Genomic DNA, 22,754 nt, shown 5'->3' on the forward strand with positions numbered 1-22,754 from the left:
CTAATCAAGAAGAATGAACTGTAGGTTTGCCAAATTTTATATGAATATACATTAAGTTATTAACTACTTATATTATTTAATATTAGATACACTTACGGATTTTAGTTAAGAATCAATTTAATTTAATCTTTTTTATTTTAATTTTATCATACTACTTTCATAATATATTAAATTTTATTTTACAACTTAAAATAGTATTGCACAACATTACAATGGAAAAAACGTTTAATTTGAATATTTATACATTTGTACACTTATACATAAAATATTTATACACGTAAACAATAATTTAGTTACAATCTTAAAGAATTAAATACTTAGTAGGTACTTACTTAAATTTACAGTGAGAAATGTATGATTATGAAGATCTGAATACAATTATAGTTCTGTAAGTACATTATGTACTCTTTTGAAAACATGTAAAAATCCCAGTGATAACCTGATAACAAACAAATACCTAAGTAGGTACTTACAGAAATATAGGTAGGTACATTCGAGCAAGTCGTTTTCTAACTGTGACGCTATAATATTTATTATTGGTAAAAGTACTTAGGTACTGCACATTAGATATATACTTATTCTAAAAGTTATGTACAGAGAACCACATTTACCATAGTTAGCCAATTTCTCCATTGTCGGTTATCTAACCGACAGGGATTGATTTATAAATTAAAAGTCATCTCCATATAACATTCATGACAGATGTGTCAAAAGTAAACCACTACCCCCGAGTTAGGTATGCTCTAATCGACTATGGAGAAATTGGCACTTAGTATTTAAATAATCCATCTTCTTATCACACAGTTTTTGAAGTTCTGACTAATATCTCACTTACAGGATCTTTGGTCTATAGCTCTAGCAATTAAATAAAACGCCTAGTTTTATATTCTTTTCTTACATGTCTTTTGCATCATTACCCGTGTATTTTTCAGTTATAAATCCTATCTTAGGATAGGTTTCATAAATACAATATTAAGACTAGGCTCTTTCTTACAGCAGTAGACCAGTAAGTAGAGAAATGCTATGGATAAGTACCCATGTTTATTAAAAAATACACCCGTCACGAGCTAAAGTACAATGCCTTAGCTTTACAAATGAAACGACCAGCGGATCACGATCACGATCTATCTCCGAATCTTGCGGGGAAGCCTGACACACGCGGACTCCTTCCCGAGGCGTCATTTTTTCCCCCCGACCCCCCCTATCATGCCCTGGGCACTCGACAAGCTCGCCAGAGCTATCCGCTCACTATTCGTCGATGACAGCGTCCTCTCCTGAGTATTAGACAGCATTCTCTCAGCTGTATTCAGCGTCGACAACGACAGACGACTGTCATTGGTCGGGAGCGGCAGTCGCTCTGACGCAGCCGCCACCTGATTGGTCGGAATGCGATCCGGCACCGGCGGATGTCGCTCGGCATTGGCTGGGTGCCTGTCGGCGGGTGCCGGATGTCTGTCGCTAATGGTTCCCGGTAGCGGGGTGGTGGATCGCGTCAGGGTTTTGCCCAATGAGGTGGTGGCTGGAGGGGACGTCGTGAGGAGAGCTGACGGCTTCTGATCGCGGCCACTGCATACCTGGAAAAGGAATAAGGATATCACTAGCCGTTCAGAACCAGAAGTATTATAGTTATGGAGTATTACAGAAGCGTTCTAAATAGTTACATACATTAGTAGAAACCTAATAATTAGAACCTTCATGTAGAAGACGGCAAACATCCTATTGTGTGTGTTAACTTGTGAAACATAACATAGATATGTGAAGTTTAAGTAGGTAGTTAGGTACCCAACGTAAGTACCTTGTACTTACGAGAATTATACTTTACTGAAGTTGATGTGAATTTTAGAACTATGACGTTTTCTTGGAGTACCTAAGTATATTTACAGCGCCTAAAAAATCTCAATCTCTCGCTTGTGCTTTATTTACTTAGCAGATCTCACATCTCCTAGTTAGCTATAATTTCAACTGCCAAGTTAGCCATAAGTAAGTAATTTCAACTTCCATTGGCACTTCAAGGTACCAGGAGTCCATAAACCCTAGTAGATTACCTGGTGGTGGTTCTCCCAGTCCTTGTGTTGGCAGAAGGCGCCGCAGTAGCGCGCCGCGTTGCACCCCGAGCACGTCTCCTGCGCCTTGCGCCCGCAGTTCCAGCAGCACTGCGGAGTACCAGGGGGTTATGGGTGTTGAAGGGTTATGCATACGTACAGGGAGGGTTAATAGGGGAAATATGACCGAAAAGATAGGAGATACCACTGAGGTGTCTATTGTAGGGTTAGTAATGATGATGACGTTACCAGTGTTGCTACGTGTGAAACGATCTTATTCAATATGGAGCTGTTCTTTATTAAACCAACTTGAAACCAACCCATGACAAAGTTTCCTCCTCTACAGGTCAAAAATCGCAATTACTTCAAATTTTAGCTAGTTTTGTCGTTCAGATTTTAGCTTGTTAGTCCTGGTTGTTAGTCGCTGACTGTCCAGGGCGTGCCGGGCGTATAAATATCTCCTCAAACATCACTCGAAGTTCTTGCCTGATATGTCTCTCGAGAAGACCCTACCATGGTTACAGACTCACATTCTGCTGGTTGTTGGGGCTGAGCTCGGGGCCGGGTTCCGGGCGGTCGTGCAGGCGCTCCTGCTTGCCTCTCTCCGCGGCCACCAGCTCCAGCGCCTTCGTCACGAGGAGACCCTCATCATCAGCCTAGTTATAGCAGTCCAGTGCTGGAAGTAGGCTTCTCCCAAAGCACGCCACTGGATGCGATCTATAGCTTTCCGCATCCAATCATAACCAGCCGCCTTTCGCAATTCGTCACCCCATCTAGCCAGAGGGCGTCCCTCACTACGTTTGCCTAGTCAAGGAGACCCTACTGCAATAGTAAGAGCCACTCACATTCTGCTGGTTGTTGGGGCTGAGCTCGGGGCCGGGCTCCGGGCGGTCGTGCAGGCGCTCCTGCTTGCCCCTCTCCGCCGCCACCAGCTCCAGCGCCTTCGCCTCCGCCGCGCCCACCGCGCGCTGTAGTTCTACTAGCGCTTGGCGCTTCACCTGATGAAAGATTATTATATTATTATCATAGCACAAATAAACGTAGCGTAAATGGATCGTCACCGTATCGCCTGTGCGTTGCAGTACTAATGCGAAAGTTTATGAGTATTTTTTTACTCTTTCACGTGGAAACGGCTGGACTGAATTTTTATGAAATGAATGTAGTAAGCTGAGACCCTGGATTATAGGCTATTTTTATCCTTTTGTCGCTGCACGTATAATTTAAATGCAACTACTTATACCAAACATTTACTCTTGGGGTGAAGGTAAAAGAAAACATCGTGAAGAATCCTGCACTCCTAGATCGTAGTTATATAAATATTTCCGATAGTTCTCATTGCGAATCAGCGATACTTCGGCTGATGATGAGAAAGATAAATTTACATTGGTTATGTTAAAGATTAAAGAGATTGACCTTTGCCCTGTTCACACTACTGCACTAAGTCGCCTGCCCACGATATTGTCTAAGCTGATGTTTGAACTATATTATGCTAACACTCAAATCATGATGTGTCCACAACTCCACATGGTGTGTGCCAGTAATGCCAGTTCAAGGTCGCGAGCGGCTTGCCTATTCAATGATTTATAACGTCGTTTAGTCACAAACCTGTATCTAACCGATGATACCTATTGATGTAAAATAAAACAAGAAAGTGATATAAAATAAAATAATACCTAGGTATTGATGTAAAATAAAATAATGGCTTTTTTCAGCAAGAAAAAGGCCTGAAACGTTAGTAATAAGTGTTACGGTTGACACAGATGTATTCACGCATCAAACTTATAACATCCCTCCGAAGTTCCGAAAGAACATACATATTACCTCCTTTTCATATCAACCCGCTAATGAACAACAATCAAACTCAGAATAAAACCCATTCGCGCGAGGTTGGATTCTGTGTAAAATCTACCAATGATAATGTCAATAAACATCACAAATCACTATCATATAATTACGTAACCTTAAAATCTTGAAAATTTACGCACAAATTATTTGTATTCTTCCGGGTCACTATTAATTATCAACATTAGGAAATGACGGAGAGGTCTGGTCGCCCTTACACAGGTTCATCGGCTTCTAAATTACCGAGTGAACATATTCAAATGAGCACCGATGATGGCAAACCGCATACATTAAGGTGACAATGAAATAGAGGCAATCGACCTTCACTCCTATTTGCTAAATACTAATCATAATACGAATATTTGTGGACATTCGTCCACCCGCGGCTCGCGAGGCCGGTGAGCTTATAAAGGCGGTTGTGACACATTCATCGTTATTGTCGTTTCGCCATCGAACATGATGGGGAGCAGGAGCCACATCGTGGTGGCTGTCCTCTCCTTGTTCCTCATCTACTCCACGTCCATACCCTTCCAGTACCTGGACCTGCCGGGCAACTACTCGCTCCTGAACGGGACCAACCGACTCCGCCTCGGCTTCAACGAAGACGCCATCCTCAACTTCACTGGATTGACCAGCAAATATGGCTACCCAACCGAAGAGCACACAGTGACCACTGAAGATGGTTACATCTTGACCTTGTTCCGGATGCTGAAGAGAGAACATTGCGGAAAACCTCTCAGGAGTCCTGTGATCCTGATGCACGGGTTCGTGGACACAGCTGACACATTCATCATTGCTGGTCCTCGCATCGGGCTTGCGTACCTGTTGGCGGACGCGTGCTACGACGTGTGGTGCCCCAACCACCGCGGCAGCCGCTACTCCCGCAGACACGTCACGCTAGACCCCGACACAGACGCCAAGTTCTGGAACTACACATACGACGAGCACGGCATGTTCGACCTGCCAGCTGTCACCGACTACGTCCTCGACAGCACCAAGTCCAAGAAGCTCAGCTACGTGGGACACTCGCAGGGCACTGCGGCCTTCTTCGTGCTAGCATCTACGCGCCCAGAGTACAACAAGAAGTTTAATGTCGCCGTGTGTTTAGGACCTATCGCCTGGTTCTACAACACGTACAGCCCTCTCATACGGCTGGCCGGGAAATTCACCCGGCAAATTCAGTTGTTAATGCACTACACTGGTGTTTACGAGCTGTTCGGACCGACGCAGCCGCTAGTGCATGTAGTGGAGTTCCTCTGTCAGTACATCCCTAAAGGGTTCTGTGGGACGACTGTGTTTGTGCTGGCCGGTCAGAACCCCGACAACATCGGGCAGAAGACTCTGGCGGCCATCGCCGGACACTACCCGCGCTCCTCCTCCGCCAACAGCCTCGTGCACTTCGGGCAGATGCTGACTGTCGACAAGTTCAGACGTTTTGACTACGGGACGGAGAACATGAAAGTCTACGGGACGCCTGAGCCTCCAGAGTTCGACCTGAGTAGAGTGAAGGTCCCGGTGGCGCTGATCGCCGGCAAGCGGGACTGGTTTGTGTCCCTCAAGGATGTGGATAGACTCAACAGGTCTCTGCCGAATGTGATCGACTACTACATCCCTCCGGAGCAGGACTGGAGCCACGGGGACTTCGTGTGGGGGGCGGGGGCGCCGCGCCGGGTCGCGCCCAAGATACTACAGTATTTAAAGAAGTATGGGTAGTGTAGAAGCGTAAATTGGCCGGGATCAAATGAGGATATTCGAAAGAAGGATTACATTCAAATGAGCCGTTTGCAGGCTCTGAAAAGATGGATAAAAATTGTAAAGCTGTAAAACGTGCGGGTGAATATTAAAACATGAAATGTTGTGATCTTGTGATATATAAAAATATACCAAAGATATTCTATATATTTTTTAGGATTTCTGTGTCCTTTTTAGGGTTCCGTAGCCAAAATGGCAAAAACGGAACCCTTATAGTTTCGTCATGTCCGTCTGTCCGTCTGTCCGTCTGTCCGTCTGTCCGTCTGTCACAGCCGATTTACTCGGAAACTATAAGTACTACAGTGATGAAATTTGATGGGAATATGTGTTGTATGAACCGCTACAAAAATATGACACTAAATAGTAAAAAAAAGAATTGGGGGTGGGGCCCCCCATACATGTAACTGAGGGATGAAATTTTTTTTTTCGATGTACATACCCGTGTGGGGTATCAATGGAAAGGTCTTTTAAAATGATATAAAGTTTTCTAAAAACATTTTTCTTAAAGTGAACGGTTTTTGAGATATCAGCTCTCAAAGTCGTAAAAAGTATGTCCCCCCCCCCTCTATTTTTATAACTACGGGGTATAAAATTCTAAAAAAAATAGAGGTGATGCATGCTAATTAACTCTTTCAAGGATTTTTGGTTTGATCAAAGTATCTCTTATAGTTTTTGAGATAGGTTGATTTAACTGTAATATTATATTTGCTGCTACGGAACCCTTTGTGCGCGAGCCCGACTCGCACTTGGCCGGTTTTATTTAATAAATTTGTAAGTTTCATACCAGTCCTTTATTACCCACCTAAATCTAGATGACGTAACAACGTTCTTCCCAATTTTAGGTAGGTACAGACCAGGTCAATGATATCGATTCTGAAGGCGGAAATTTTAAATTTAGAGACGTCAAAACCTTAATTTCTTTGTTTAAAATTCGACTCTATGATTGTTATCGTAAATGTCATTTTATGCCAGCAATTTTTTTAGTTTGACAGCGTTAAAATTAGAATTTCTGCCTTCAGAATCAACATCAATACCAATATAAATAAAGTGTTGTTAATTATAGGTGCCAGCTCACCTAATGCTAATTGAAGTGAATAAGTAAATAAACGATAGCAAACAAAACTGATAAGTTACGTAACGTGTTTAAATAGGTATATAACTTTACCACACTTTTACATCTTTTTCCTGGAAGCTTGGGAATTCCAGGATAAAATCCTGAACTTATCCAGTTTCAGGCACACAATTTCTTCCTGCTTAACATTCAGTTAAGCAGGACTTGAGCATGGACTGCAGCGCTGAAAGATACCTAAGCCCTGATTATCATACGTACACTACAATGCACAAAATTGATAAAATTGAGACGCAGTCGAGACTCGAGAAAATTACAGTCACGATGCACAGCAGAGACTTATTTATTTAGAGTTAAAACAGTAAAATTGGTGCACGTGAAGACTAAATTAGGGTAATTTTTGTAGATTATACGTATAAGACTCAATTGTATCAATTTTGTACTACTTATATGGAATCCGGGTACTAGTCACTCAGTCCTCACCTGGTTGACGGCGTCCTCGGCGCGCCTGCGCACGTCGGCCACGCGGTCCTCGGTCTGCCTCACGGCCGCCGCCATGATCTCCGCCGCCGCGCGCTTGATGTCGCAGCTGTCCGCTGGCTCCGCGCCTGGAAACACTTACATGGATTAGGGGTCATCTAACACTAGAGCTGGTCTAGGGTTTGTCACCGGGGTAAAAAGATTAGCCAGTCGAGAATGTCGTTGTTGTGGCAGCAGCAATATCATAAGTGTCATGGCAGCGCTCCGACTGCTTCCATCCACTATAGGTACCTGCTGGTTGCTACCTGTTAGTTCATAATTATCATTTGACTTTCAATTCTTGTTCCTACTTATTTACAACTGCTTATAGGTAGGTGGTATGTGGTACATATTATGAGAGCAGGTATAGTTTCCACTGCATAATGCAGATTGGCTGTCAAACCACTCAAAGGGTAAACATTTGCGGTCCGCGGTTCTAGTGTTTGCGGTTTGCTTATAGTCGACATCTGCGATCGATGGGTGCAAGTTGTTAGGTACGTAGGTATGTACTGGTTAGTACTATACCTATCAACAAATTTTCTAGACTAAAAGTCATAGAACCATGTTTTCTCCGTATATGCGGGTGCGGGGTGCTCTCCGCGCAGCAGCACGCCTACCAGCCGGGCCGCAGCACGCGCGGCGCCGCGCGGCAGCTGCTGCGAGCCGTCACCACGCACCTGGAGGGGCGCAGGCGCGTCGCCGCCCTCTTCCTGGACCTGTCCCGCGCCTTCGACCTCGTCGACCACCGGCTCATTACCGCCAAGCTCGAGCACTATGGGGTGCGCGGATCATCGTATGATCTAGTGTCATCGTTCCTGTCAGGGCGCAGGCAGATCACAGTTGTGGGGGGTGAACAGTCGTCTCCAGGTGAAATAGGAGACCGCTCAGTGCCACAAGGCTCGAATGTTGGTAACGTCCTCTTCCTGGTGATGATGAACGACCTCCCTCATGTGACTGAGAAGGCGGAGTTTATTATGTACGCCGATGATATCTGCGCCATAGTCGCTGGTGAAACCGACCAATCTCTCGCAGCTAATGTTGTGTACACAATGGAGGCGCTGATTAATTGGTTCACGATAAACGGCATGCAGGTCAACATCGACAAAACTAATCTCCTGTCCTTCTCGTTGCATCGCTCCGCTGCTGATTTGCCTGCGGTCATCGTCCAGGACACTGCGGTGCCGTACGACACCTGCGCCAAGTTCGTGGGGTTCCATTTCGACACTGGGCTGCAATGGCACTATCATATTGATAGTGTCTGTGCAAAACTCAATGGCGCCTTCTACGCTATCTCACGGCTCGTCCCCACACTCTCGAGAGAAAACCTACTTAAGGCATACTATGGTTACTTCCAGAGTGCCTTAACATATGGTATAGAGCTGTGGGGGCTGGCCGCTGATCGAGAACGGCCTTTTCTCCTGCAGAAGAGGATGGTGAGGCGCATGATGCGGGCGGCCCAGGACGAGCCGGCGCGCGCCCTGTTCCTGCAGCTGGGCGTGCTCACCGCGCCCTGCCTGTACGTGCTGGAGGTGGCCAAGTACGTGCGCCAGAACCTCGCCCACTTCACCCCCCTCTCCACCACTGCGAGGCTACAGAATAGGCGGAAGAATGACCTGACACTAAACACAGCCCGCCTTGCTAAAACCGAGAAAACCGTGCATATAATGGGTCCTAAAATTTACAATAAAATCCCGGATGACATAAGGGAGTCGCAAAGCTACTTTAGTTTTAATTGTAAGCTAAAAAAATATTTGAGCAAGAAAGCATACTACTCAGTAGACGATTATCTTAATGATAAATGTTAATAAATATTATGCTACGCATATGTTCTGACATTGTTTTTATATTATTATTATTTAATTATTTTTTTTTTTAAGTGACATTGTATTCTTGTTTACTTTATTTATATGCTTTATATGACATTATTTTTATATGATTTGTGACATGCCTAATTTAAGTTATGTACTTCATTATATTATTGTTAATAATAATGATATTTATGACGATGTATTAAACTGAATAAATGAATATGAATATGAATATAAGCCCCTGAGACACTCTTTCAGCTAACTGTACTACTTTCGTAGCAGCCCTATTCCTATTACCAACGACATAATATTATTATTTAGCAATCCATCCGTTTTGAGCTTTGAGAGATAGATTAAATACATCATATTATACGGAGGTGCTAGAGTCCGCGCCACCTGTAGTCGCTGTTTTCAACGTAGTATTATTTACTAGATACCTACCGGAAGACTTCAGCGTTGGTTTCATGGTGGCGCGGACTATACTATACGGTAGCAGCCATCATACAACACAGCTTAACACAGACAACCAATGACTCATCAAACAGCGACTCACCTCTCTGCTGCAGTATGGCGAGCGCCCGCTTGGTCTTCTCGACCATGCTGAGGATGCAGTTGAGCATGGTGTTGATGTTCCTCCACTCGTCGTCTGTCTTCAGCAGGCTCGGCCGCGCGTCGCCGAATGAGGCGTTCATTGATGAGACGTCGCGGACTGAGATGCCGCCTGCAGGGCAAGGAGGGGTTAGAGGGTTGAAGTGTGTATAATAGCTGGTCATTTGGGCTCATTTGGGAGGACATTCTGTAGGTAAGTATGTGGAACTTTTTCATCGAGAGTTTTTGAACTTTTTCATATTATAATGATTAGCTCGAGTTTGACTTGACTTGTTCAAATGAAAACCTTGGCTTTAGATTATAAAAATATGTACCTACATATAACGAGTTTTCTTTAAATATAAAACCTACCTGGGCATATTTATTTATGATATAAATTATAATTAGTCTTAGTTTCAGACTTACGGAAATACTACACACGCTACACACGTGTAAGTATTATGCAATAGGTATAAATTATAAAACTGTTAATTAAATTTATATTTAAAGCTCAGTAAATATTTGTATTTTTATACTAAAAGTCAAGGCTTGCATACATTTCAATCATCGTAACTTTTGGTTTCGCATTTTAACTAGGCCAAGCTAGGCTACCTAGGTATATTGACTTTTTTATCATCATATTATATCGCCGTGTAAGTATCCCCATTACCCCAGTAGTAGAGGAATCAAACATTATCGATTTTATTTTATTTTTTATTTTATTTGGAAAAACAAACAATTGTACAATGTTTAATACTAAAGAAACAAATACTTACCTTAATAAAATATATGGTAATCGTACAATCAGCACCACTTTCCACAAGTGAATCGTACAATCAGCACCGCTTTCCACAAGTGAAATCGATGTCTCCTAAGGAGCGCTTCACCCTGGACCTTCCTTCCTCGTGAGACCATTACCGGCTAGGCATGAATGAAATATCTGTCCAGAGTAACCTAGGTGCATGTAAAAAGTATCCTCAAGTGACGTATCAATCTACTGTATTAGGTACATTATGTACGCCTAGCGCATCTAGAGACTACTAATTCAACACAGGGGTCCTATCGCGAAGTCAAAATGAAATAGCATTTACGAAATACTTAATTAGTGTCAAATTCAATACATTTTGAATCCGAAAATGTTAATCAAAACAAGTTCGCTATGGTATACAGTCATTGGCACTGCTAAGATGAACCAGTAACAAACAACCCTTCTTAGTACCTCACTTTATCACCAAGCTAATGGTCTAGCACCGAGCGCTATTAAGACGCGACAAAAGCCAGCAAAAGCATCGCGTTCACTCATATCGCGCGGCTTCAAGAGCGAGCGTGACGGAAAACTTTTGTCACGTCTTAAATGCGCTCCGTGCTAGCCCTTCTGGTCATACCACTTACCATCTCTCCGATCAAAGCCCTCGGCCTGGGCGGCGTGGTACGGGTGATACTGTCCGTAGTCGAACAGCGTCGCGTTACTCGGCAACGGGTAGAGGAAGGGGGGGTTGAGGAACAGGGAGGGGGCGGGGCGCTTCGCGGGGGGGTACTCCGGCTCGTGGCTGCCGTTTGTGGTCGGTAGTGGCGCGTCGTAGAAGCTGCGGAGTGATCGGGGTAGTCAGTTTGTTGATCATCATTATTTAACTAAGTATTAATGTTGGGGATTCTGGGACAAAGAAATGTTGGCTCCTCTCAGAGTTTCGATTCTATCGGAAAGGAGTCTGCTTCTTTGCCCTAGTAAACACAAAGATGTACGATTCAAACGAGTATAGGATATTATTACAGAATTATTCAAAAAACACCAATGAGATGTATTGATGTACTAGGGTGTGTCCATAGTTTCATGTTTTCAGTGGAATATTATTTTTTTATAAACGAGTTCGTATGTAAGTAAATAGAACATGAAATAGACATATATATGCACATGGAAGTAGAATGCCTATGCAATAATTCCTTTTTATCATTTAACTTTAAAAGTTAAACAAACGCCTTCTGCATAGATAAATCTACAACAAACCCAGAGCTAGCTCAGCCCGAACCAATTCAAGCCATTAAAATCAAACAATACCTTTCAAAAACTTGTGCTAACTTCCAATAATTAACCGATATTAATTCAAAGGCCATAAAGAACAGAACTTCGGCAAGAAAACTCCACACAAACACGATAAATTTGCCAAAACTAGTGCGGCGTCGAGGGGTTCATAATTATTGGGCAGTACAAAAGCGGCACGCCTTGTTCGGCCAATGAAATACGAGCTGCCCGGAACCAGCCAATCAGGTGCCAGTATTGGACCGCCGTTGTTCAGTTCCATACGATGCATTGCTATTGATTGGTTCTGCATGTATGATCTATTAGGAATTATGATTGGGAGCGTGCGTGCGATTGATTTGTATGCTGCAATATTCGGGTCATTTTAGTAATTGCAAAGCAATAGTTACTTTTACTAAATTAAATTCGTAGAGCATTATTGATTGTGGGGCGTAAAACTCAGGGATTATCCCAGATCATGTTATCCAGAATTCAGAATTTACCAAGAAATGCTGATAATTCCACAACCACCAACATTAATAGGCACTTACCTACTTAAATAAATTATTTATTTCATCAAGCCATAATCTCAAAATTACATATCTTTAGGTACCTCATCTGTCTTGTGTTGTGTGTAGAAATTTATATAATGTGTGTGATTAGAAATTAATATACCTACCTTCTCCTTCTATATCATTGAACAAACAATGCCCGAAATAATGTCGTTAAATTATAAAGTAAGCCAAATCAAATAGACCTGAACATCGAAAACAGATGGCACCTAATTACAGAACTCACATTGTTAGTCATTAGCACAAATAAAATAGCCTTTGTCCGAAACGCCATTATCAGGAAAACCGTACCGCGATTACACAGCGCCTGCCGCACTAGTGTTAGCAATTAGTGTACGATCAGAACTTTTGCCTTCACTTTGGCATCAGGCGCTAGTGATGTTTTAATGGCGTCCTTTCAGACACAGCCGTGCCGCGATCTATGGAGGCTAGGGGTGCTAAGCGTGCTATTAGCTGGGCACTACTTGTTTCCAACTATTTAAAATCTAGGATGCTTTTAAAATAGTACTGGAAGAAGTTGTATCAGATATTTCTCGAAGCCAGAACAGAAGCTATAATTATCTGCCTACCTAAGTACAATATTTTAATAATTTCCACATTTCTTTATAGGTCTGTAAATTCATTTAAATAACCGCATCATAATATTAAGGTAGACGTAATTTACTACAAAATTTAAATAAAACTTGGTTTATCTATTCAAGTCTTTGAAAACTTAGCTATAAGTTTTGATTGATCTGACTAATTTGATTCCGCCCGAGCTTTCGCTTTTGAAGCCCGCCGTTGATGTGGTAAGGACCAAAGTAAGTAGGAAATTACTTAACTTTATGTAGTTAAATAGAACTAAACTATTAACCTGGCATATTCATTAAATTATAATTGAATCGAGCCAGAAATTTTGCCTTCATAATTTCAGATCCCATTTAATTCTTTCACACAAACTCATCAGCTGCAGGCGAAGTGAAATAGGCTGTCAATATCACAATCCCTTGACCGCAAACCCATTAAAATTACCCCGAAAACCGTCAGAGCCAGCAAATACATCGGCCTCTCAATAAATCCGACAGAACGGTGTGTGTGCAGAAATTTAAATCGGCCGGCCCTGCCAAATAGAGATAATAATTTGTCTCTAAACAGGCGGCCGATGCGTGCCTGACCGTATGGTGATAATAAATTTTTGAACGCAGCCGCTGTTTTGGCGGGCACCCGATCTGGCGCGTTTGATTTTGGCGCGCGATCGCCAGTCGCCATGTAAAGTAGTTGGAATATCCGTTCGTAAAACAAATACTAACACACTAATCTGTGAAATGCTACCTACTTCTATGTCTATGGCTGAAACACGAGAAACTTCAGATATGACAGACATATTTTTAAAGCTGCCAATTACGAACCACACACTTCCTACATCAAGCTCAGGAAATAGTCTCTTTATAAAATAGAATAAGTAAGCAACCGTAAATCATTACTAATAAATAATAAATCAATAGCGTTATACCAGCAGTGTGTTGACAGGTAATTTCCCCCCACACCCCCTTCTGCTGTCACGTGCAGGTTGACAAAAAGAGCTCTCGACTGTGCGGGACCTCTTTGATGGGGTTCGACTTCTGACATGTGGCTCGCCTCTGATTGGTCGACAGCGCGGTTTGAAGTGACAGGTGCCTGTGTGTTCGCTGTTTTAATTTGCCCCCGAGATATCGTGCGTTTGATGGCTTCGTGTTATTGGTTTTTGATACTGAACTGTTTTGTTCGGTTCAGAGATGGATGATACATTTTTAGCTGGTATATGTGGGAAGAGTATTTTAATACGTTTCAATGTTATATTTTTTTTGTTGCTGCTACTTCCTTACGACAAATGCAGCTCAATCCCTGATTACTGAGACTGAGTAGAGTGGCGAGACATTATCCTCGGCCAATCCTCGGCCAATGAAGTCTCGCAACTCTAATCGGTAGGTGTAATTACGTAATTAGGGTTTAAGCCATGTTTAAATAGGACATCACTATTGTGTATAACTTATTATGTAACAATGTCAGATTCACGACAGTAACGTACGGATTATCATGTTATAATTTCCGATTCACGACAGTAACTTACGGATCGCTGGCGCGCCGCTTCCCGGGCGCGTCGGGCGCGGGCTGCGGGCCGAAGATGTCGCTCGAGTCGCCGCCGGACTCCAGCACCAGGTGCTCGTGGCTGCGGATGTACTGGAGCGGCGTCTGTGAGGAAAGGAATACGGTATATCTTCTATCTACATAGTTATGTTTTTTTGGAAGAAATATGTGGCTTCGTGAGTTGTGATTCATAGCTTGCCCATAAGAAACCTAGCTAGTCTTCGAGAGCTACTAACCGTCCATACAGAATTAACCTAGGTAGGCCAGGCCCGTTAAATTTGCTCCGTATTACCGCTATGCTGAGCTAGCCTGATTCTGGTTACTATAAAAATTATGTCTAGTTAATACAGCTACTAGCCTCACCTGCTTGGCATGCCTCGCCCGGGCCAGTATATCCCTCTGTGCGAGCGGCAGTAGAGCTCGCAGGAACCCCGGCACGGAGGCTCGCAGCGGGTAGTTGGTGCTCTCCTGCACGCCCGCCTGGAACTCTTCTACTGTCATCGTGCTCGCCTGCGAGCAAAGTTGCGAGCAAAGTGGGTATTAGATGATATACCATCACATTTCCCATAAGTTTATGTAAGTAGGTATAGTGGGAGCCAGTCAATAGTCCGCCAAGTCACTGCATAACATTCATTATCATTCTCTTTTGTATTTAATGAATCTCTAGCAAGTCTCTCCACATGATGCTCATGGTTGAAGTGTAATATCACACTGCCAAGTATAAGAATATGGTGTTACTGTTGGGATGACAACGCGGCAACGCGCAAACGTTAACGCCCAAAAACATCGATTCCTTTCACCTTGTATGTCATCAGGCTCTTCCAAAACTCCCTCGCTCTACAGTTACTAGTTATTATTCTGTGTCCACCAAACCGCACTGGGCCAGCGTGGCAGACTAGGCCTAAAACCCTTCCTTCATTGGAAGGAGATTCGCGTGCCCCAGCAGTGTTATAGGTCATGATGATGATTCTGTGTCAATACTCACAACAAGGCTGTAGATCATCTGCCGCACGCGCTCTCCAGTATCCGCGCTGACATCAGCAGCGAACTGCTGCAGCGCGGAGAGGAACCGCCGCAGCCGCTGCAGCGCCGGCGCCCGCGCGTCCGGCAGCGGGGGGGACAGCGAGTCTGCGGACAGCCCGACTGTTATATAGTCATAATGATATGAAGACAGTTTTATGAAAGCACTTGTCTAGGGAAGACCAGCTACCGCACCACCAGTGACAAATTAGCAATTAACAATCCATAAAGCGGCATCAGGTTACGTCAGATCTGACAGGCAAGCGACACTGCTTATGGATCGTTAATTGCTAAAGTTCAGTGGTGGTAAGTTGGTAACACAGATTTCGCTGTCGCAGTGGTTAGTAACTGACTGCTGTTCCAAGGGCCCATAACCTTCCTTTCTCGAGGAAGCCGCTGTCTTGCTGTGCACTATTTACGGGCTATTATAATGTGTGTGTAAGTATCATTCGGAAACGTCGCTGGTCGGGTGAGCATACCTGAAAACGGTGTTGTCTTCTCGATAAAATAAACCATTTTTCAAGCAGCACACTTCTACCGAATGATCTTTCTATTCTGACCTCCATCTGCCATGAATAGGCACCAGTGCATGGCTAAGAGCAGATTAAATACACATATTCAGTCGTCATAAAAAGCTAAATTACCGATTTAAAGGGGCACTAGGATGAATACTAATGGATCTAGTTACACAATCTGTGATGAAGGGCCGAGAACAATGTGTGTTAATGGGGAGTAACGCGTGTGAATTTGCCGCTAGGGGCGCTGGTGTCGACTGAGGTTAAGTGACATTTTACTTTTCATATAATTTGTTTGGCGGGCTTCGTGATAAATTATATTTTCGTTCATTTCCCTGTTGAAAAGTGATCTCTTTTCGCGAAATTATCGCAAATATGGATTATTTATCGATGAATGTGCACGCTTTGAAAGCTGAATTAAGGAAAAGAGGCGCATAAATAAGCGGTCTCAAAGAGCAGCTAATTCAGAGGTTAGTTTGTTTACTGTTTACAAACTTATTTTTTACGAAATGTATGCTTGTTTGCTTAGGTAACAGCTATGTTTTTGCTTTTTACAGACACCAAGACTATGACCGTAACAGTAACTTGGTTGTTAACGTAGAGGACAGCATCATACAACAAAATGATTCAGTGTATACTGTTGAGTGGCCTTAAGAAACTTTGTATAGCAGTGTAAACACTAAAAATGAAACTCCAGATCTAGATATTGTCACCAATGAGTAACTACTTTGGAATTTATGTACAGTGTACGTACGTACCATCGCTCTTACGGTGAATGAAAACATCGTGATAAAACCTGCATATCTAGATTTTCGAACCCACCAACCTGCAGAGGACCAGTGTGGTAGGAAATGGTCCAAGCTTAGGAGTGGAGTTTAGACCTTAAGGCGGACATGGACAAAGGCTCCATTCGAGTGAGCCAGGTGCAGGTACTGACACCCCCACAAATAATAAAATACTTAGTATACTATACTACCATTATTAAGTTTCAACTAACAACTCAACCAGCATTCATTGTGTGGATTACTAATGTGTTATATTTTTTGTATAGCAGTGTGTTTAAACGGAGAGGATAAATAAAAGTTAAATCAGTGTGTAATTCTTTTATTTTTAGTGTATTTATTAAATGCCTAATCCTTATTTACATTATGTTCTTTCTGAAATTGGTTATAATGATTTTCACAAACACGAGATTATCGGATAATAATTATTTCACAAGCCACTGTTTTAGAACAGTTTTATCACTTGGTAACATATGTCCTCCTTTTCTTTCCCAATATAACGGATCTGAACAACATTGCGGCATAGTAACTCGATATGATGATAGTTATTTTATAATTAATAAGCTTATAAGATTCAAGATTTAAAAACTTTATTTGGCGCCAATTTGATAAAGTCGCCTTTGATAAATTTGACAGCTATGGTACCTCTTTACCTCAGTCGACAGTGGCGCCAACTGGTGAGCAAAAAAACGGTAGTCCCCATTAGGCAAAAAGTCCGAATCTGAGAATATTAATTGCAGTTAAAACAATGACGACGACCGGCCAGACTCAGAAAGTAGATCACGAGAAATGAAAGGAACTTTTAAAGTGCAATAATTACGTAAAATTGCAGCGTTGTGTGTGAGATGGCGATGTCTATTTAAAATGAGATTCTTACGTTATTCTGGTAACCTATGTATGTGACGTAATTTACCCAATCAAGTACCTAGGTACCTACTTACTTCAGTCGATGATCGAAATGTGCAAGACTGGTAAATATATCTCATTTTATAATATTTATGATGTAACAGCGTAATTATAAAGAACACACAACTTCACGCAAGTCAGAGGTCAGATGTAATGTTTAACCTTTTATGAGAGGATGTTGCTAAGGGCTATAATTATCAAACCATATCATTAGAACCATAATAAGGTAAGTATTCGAAAACATTACCGAACTATTTACATGTACAACATGGATGTTACGTCTTATAGTCATCATCAGTCATCTTTGATATTTGGTAAAAAAAACAAAAAAGGACAGCATAATATTCTCAAGAGTTAACAAAAATGTGAGGGTTAGGACTGTGAAAGTTTAATAACAGTCACATACTGACCTAATACCTCCTAACTCGTTATCATTAGACACATTGATACTGCTCGCTGAGCTGAGGCGCTTAGCTAAGCCAAGAAGCAGGAGGCATGTGGATTACCATGGATGCATGAACTCCACTCTAATTAAAAAGTAAAAACCCAGTAGTTTTTAAGTTTAGTTAAGTTAGTTAAGTTTAGTTAAGTAAAAGGGGCAGTCTGAAAACCAGCGTTGTGTTGTTGTTACACAACTCGCAACATGTCTGAGACTGTTCCTTTTGTCACTATATGCCTAGGAATATTACTAATTAGTTAAGTAACCTAATTTAATTTTGTATTATTGTATTTCGGTGTGCATTTAGTGGCAATAAATTTGAATTTGGATTGGAAATTCTTACAATTAGATAGAACTAATAGGTTGGTAGTATATTTATGAACATGTTTATAGTTACCTGTGGTCCCGTTGTGCGGCGGGCTGGGCGCCGGCGTGGGACTCCCTCGAGCCTCCTCCTGCTCCGGCGAGCGCCGCTCCTTGCCGCCCGCTGCAACAAACATCATGTTAGTTCATTACAATACATTACAACTTATTGATAAAACCTAAGATTAGCGATATGCGGACAAGATGGAGTACGTGTTCACGTAAATGAAAAAAAACTATCTGCATTTTGTAGACGTAGAAGAATCATAAAACACGCATCACACTGGTCCACTGTGGGTTGGTGGATTCACACATCTAGATGTGCAGGTTTCAGCACGATGTTACTATGCGTACCTCCGGTTAGCTCCGGTATGGGAGCTGACATCTGTAAGTGACGTCTGCGAGTGAAAGACCGACACGAGCTGTCACCGGGTGACAGGTGAACCGACCATTCATTAATCACTATTCATTACTATTAACATAGAACAACGCGGACTCGAGTGTACACTCAATGATATATGAATACATAACTAGCGATATTTTGGGAATGAATAGAAAAATCGAGGATCGTAGAAAGAATTCACGTAAGTATTTTGTAAAACCTAATATAGAATTTTAATTACTAGTGCTATCAATTACAGACGACACAACTACCAATTTCTCCGTCTTTATTTTTGAACTGGTAATTTGGGAAACAGTCTATACTTTCCACATTCTGACAGCATGTACAAGACCTTGCTTGTATCTACCCTGTTCAGGTAAGCACGTAACATTATACCCGTACTTTGACAGTCATCTGTTGATTCCCAGGTTCAATAATGCATGGTGTTTGTTCAGCCAGGCGCTGCCTGCCTCGCCCATCAATCATTGATAAAATAATCATATTTGCTTACCAGAAAAGGCGTGTGTTTAGGTACCTGCTTACCACGAGGCGATGTGGGGAATAGGGTCAGCGGTGTTTGTAAATTTATAAGTAGAGTAGTTAGGTTTATTTTTTTACATTTGTGTGACGGACGGATAGTTACTACGACTTGTATTGGTCGAGTCTCAAAACCATTCTGGAAAGTACATAGGTGCCAAAACATTCTACACAGGTGATCAGAGAAAAAATGTGATAGGAGACAAACATGTCCGTACAATATACCTAATATAATATTACTCCCTGATACATTCGATAAATAAGTATTACAATTTCAGAGGTCTAAAGTCATCATAGATGTAAAACATAAGCCTTCAAACCTTAGTGGTGGATGGAGGTCAATCTACCTACCCTCAACATTTCCCATTATAAACTTAACCTAAATGACAGTAAGTACCTAACACAATTTCAATGTCATTACTGGAGGTATTGTGCAGGTGGTATGGCCACTGTCGTGGCTGGTCGTCGCAGGAATTCTGCGCGTGGCGTTTAATTAATCATCAGAATCAAACATTAATTCCATTCCACGTAAACACGCCGTGTCGCTCGTGAATTTGGATACAATTTATATGGATTATATTGAACACCGTACATGACATAAGGTACTCTCTCTGAAATATCCAAAATTTTGTACCTACCTCGAGTCCAATGAGCTATTAGGTACGTAGCGGTAGAATCACTATTATCTAAATCAGTGTTTTTCAACCTTTTTCATGACGCGACCCCCCTGGAATAAAAAAATATTTCGCGACCCCCTTGACCCTTTCGGTTTTATATCATGTATGTATGTGTATGTTACACTGTTACAGTATTCACAATATTCATTCCATACGACGTATTTATGGTCTCCATGATTAGGATTCGAAGTACAATTACACACATCGGATACGTGTGGCCATGTACAATTGTACATAGGTACGTACGACTAATGCCATTGCGACCCGGAATTTCTTTTTTGAAATTAGCTTTTTCTTTCCGACTTTTTTTAGCATTTAAATATCTTGAATAAAAGTTTTCAAGGGTGAAATGAAAATAAAAAGACAAAATACCTGGCTTTACAAAAAAAAATATACTTGTGGTCGTCGTCTTTGATCCAGGCAGGAAGGCTTCCCACGCTGCGTTTGCCTATTCGTGGTCTATACTCGAGAACTCGTTTACCCAATGGTTATCGGTTCTTCGGCAGATATGACCAGCACATTACCACTTCAGCTTGCATATTTTGTCAGCGATGTCGGTAACCTTAGTCCTCTGACGGATAACTTCATTTCTGATACGATCCATCAGAGAAACCCCAAGCATAGCTCTCACCATATCACGCTGAGCGACTTTAAATCGGTGGACTAGTCCTACCGTCGTCAGTGCCCACGTCTCTGCACCTTAGTTCATCACTGGCAGGACGCACTGGTTGAGATCTGTCTTCACTTCAGGCTTTCACCAAGAAGAATATGTGCTGACAAAGTTTTCCGAATGAATTGTTGTCTCACCAACGATCACCGGCTCCGGTTCGATGTGAGCATTGTACATGACTTTCGTCTTGTCCAAGTTTATACCCCGAAGCCTACACGTTGGGAAGCAGCATTTAGGCCACTTCCATCATCCAGCTGAGTTCCTGCAGAGATTCTGCCATAATAACGATTTCGTCCGCGAAACAGAGAGGTGTGACATGTACTTGCCATTTATACATATGACTCGATATAGCGCCAGTCGATTTGAAATCTCTGCAACGCTTCCAAAATTGCCCATGTCTCGATGGAGTTGAAGGCGTTTTCATAGTCCACATAGGCTAGATACAGAGGTTGATTATACTCTTCGGTCTTCTGTGTAATCTGCCTTACGGTGTGGATGTGGTCTATTGTACTAAAACAGATCCACGATGAGATAATTTAATTAATAAAAAACAAGCTCAGCCATCGCATTTAAGAAAATTTTAAGTAAAAGTATTTTTAAAGTAAGAGTCATTCTTAATAAATTAATACTATGTAATGGTCTTTTTTTTTAATTAAGTTCCCAGTTTTTTCGCCCTTTGGCGACCCCCCTACAGAAGCTTCGCGACCCCCCAGGGGGTCGCGACCCACAGGTTGAAAAACACTGATCTAAATTATAACTCTCATTGATTTTATAGAATGTTTACTGAGCCCCTGACTGTAATTTCTCCTCATATGTTATTATCGGCTCAACATCAAATTGTCCCTTTATTCCCCGCGCCCGCCCCTTTGATTACATGTTTGATGTTTTCAGTTTTTTCATGAGCTTTCATGTCTCTAGCTACCTATTAATTTTGTTTCTTTTCGATGGCAGACTGTTATTATTATGTGTTTATCGGCAGTTGGAGCTTTTTACGATTCATAGCTGTTATATTCAGCAGCAATGTTTACGTTTCGAATGATTTATGAAGCAAGTAGTATAGTATACTATTATGTTAAATGCCAACATGGGTACGATATGCATCTATAATATCTATAACTAAATATATAAGTACCTAATACTTATACGAAAACATCAAAGAGAGCCCTCCCATTTTCCCAAACTTAAAACAAAACCGCCTATTTCGAACATTAAATCCATATTCCATTAAATTTTATTTCCCAAGTCCAATGCCCTTTGTATTTGGCTAGATGAATGATTCGATTAACAAACTAGGTATTAGTAATTAGTGTGTTCTGTTCTGCGAGTGGGCGGGCGGCGTGCGGCGGACGGCAGCTGCTCGCGACACCGCCCCGGGCTAGGGCGGGGATATACTGTCGATAGCCGGGGGAAATTGTGTCGATAGAGACAGAAACTTTAAAATAAATATACAAAATCTAATGCGATGGTAGGACATGAGCCTCATCAAACACTGGACGGTTATTGCAATAATCTCCGCGCTTGGTTGGTGGATTGAAGATATCGTACAACATACACACATTTTAACACCCAAGACCGAGTACAGAGTATAAACATCTATCTTTACACAAATATCTACCCCGACCGGGGATCGATCCTGGGACCTTCCACATAGCAGTCCGGTTCATTAACCACAACACCATACAATAACGAATCACCCCACCAATTTTATTGTCCTCTTACTATTAGACTGTTTGATTGATTTTAAATACGCTTAGCCTTTGCCTTACTGGTAGTACAAAACCCCATAGTATTATTATAAAAAATATTAAATATCTACAATCGAATTAATTTCCCCACTACCCCGTCCCTAGCCCCCGGGCGCGTGCGAGTGACATTTCATTCAGCGCCGCCGCCGCGGGCCGACGCGTCCGCTTTGTGCTCCGCCGCCGGCTGCGCGCGTGAGGTGGCGACACAAGCACAGAGATGAGCGGAGGATTATTGTATTAAGTATTGTTGTGTATGCAAAAAATATATTTGGATGACTAGGTTTATTCGTTGCTGGGTTAATGTATGAAATTCTTATATTGTTGAGAATTTTCATTTTTACGTATAGAAAATACATGATTTCATTCAACAACATTTCAATGCAGTACCTTGGGCCAGTCACAT

The 22,754-nt window shown here is 42.1% G+C and overlaps 1 protein-coding gene across 1 annotated transcript in view; it reads right to left on the reverse strand.

The window, feature by feature from the left end:
• Positions 1–178: 178 nt before the first annotated feature.
• LOC105381406 (protein CBFA2T3) overlaps positions 179–22,754 on the reverse strand; it is a 77,394-nt gene continuing 54,818 nt past the window's right edge. The window contains 11 exon segments of the mRNA XM_048628201.1: positions 179–1,574; positions 2,046–2,181; positions 2,893–2,945; positions 2,948–3,040; positions 7,189–7,313; positions 9,586–9,753; positions 11,013–11,206; positions 14,299–14,420; positions 14,679–14,825; positions 15,301–15,443; positions 18,375–18,464. Coding sequence (XP_048484158.1) covers positions 1,179–1,574; positions 2,046–2,181; positions 2,893–2,945; positions 2,948–3,040; positions 7,189–7,313; positions 9,586–9,753; positions 11,013–11,206; positions 14,299–14,420; positions 14,679–14,825; positions 15,301–15,443; positions 18,375–18,464 — 1,667 coding nt within the window. The 3' untranslated portion in view covers positions 179–1,178.

The sequence above is a fragment of the Plutella xylostella genome, chromosome 20 (assembly GCF_932276165.1).
Source record: "Plutella xylostella chromosome 20, ilPluXylo3.1, whole genome shotgun sequence".
Taxonomy (NCBI): domain Eukaryota; kingdom Metazoa; phylum Arthropoda; class Insecta; order Lepidoptera; family Plutellidae; genus Plutella; species Plutella xylostella.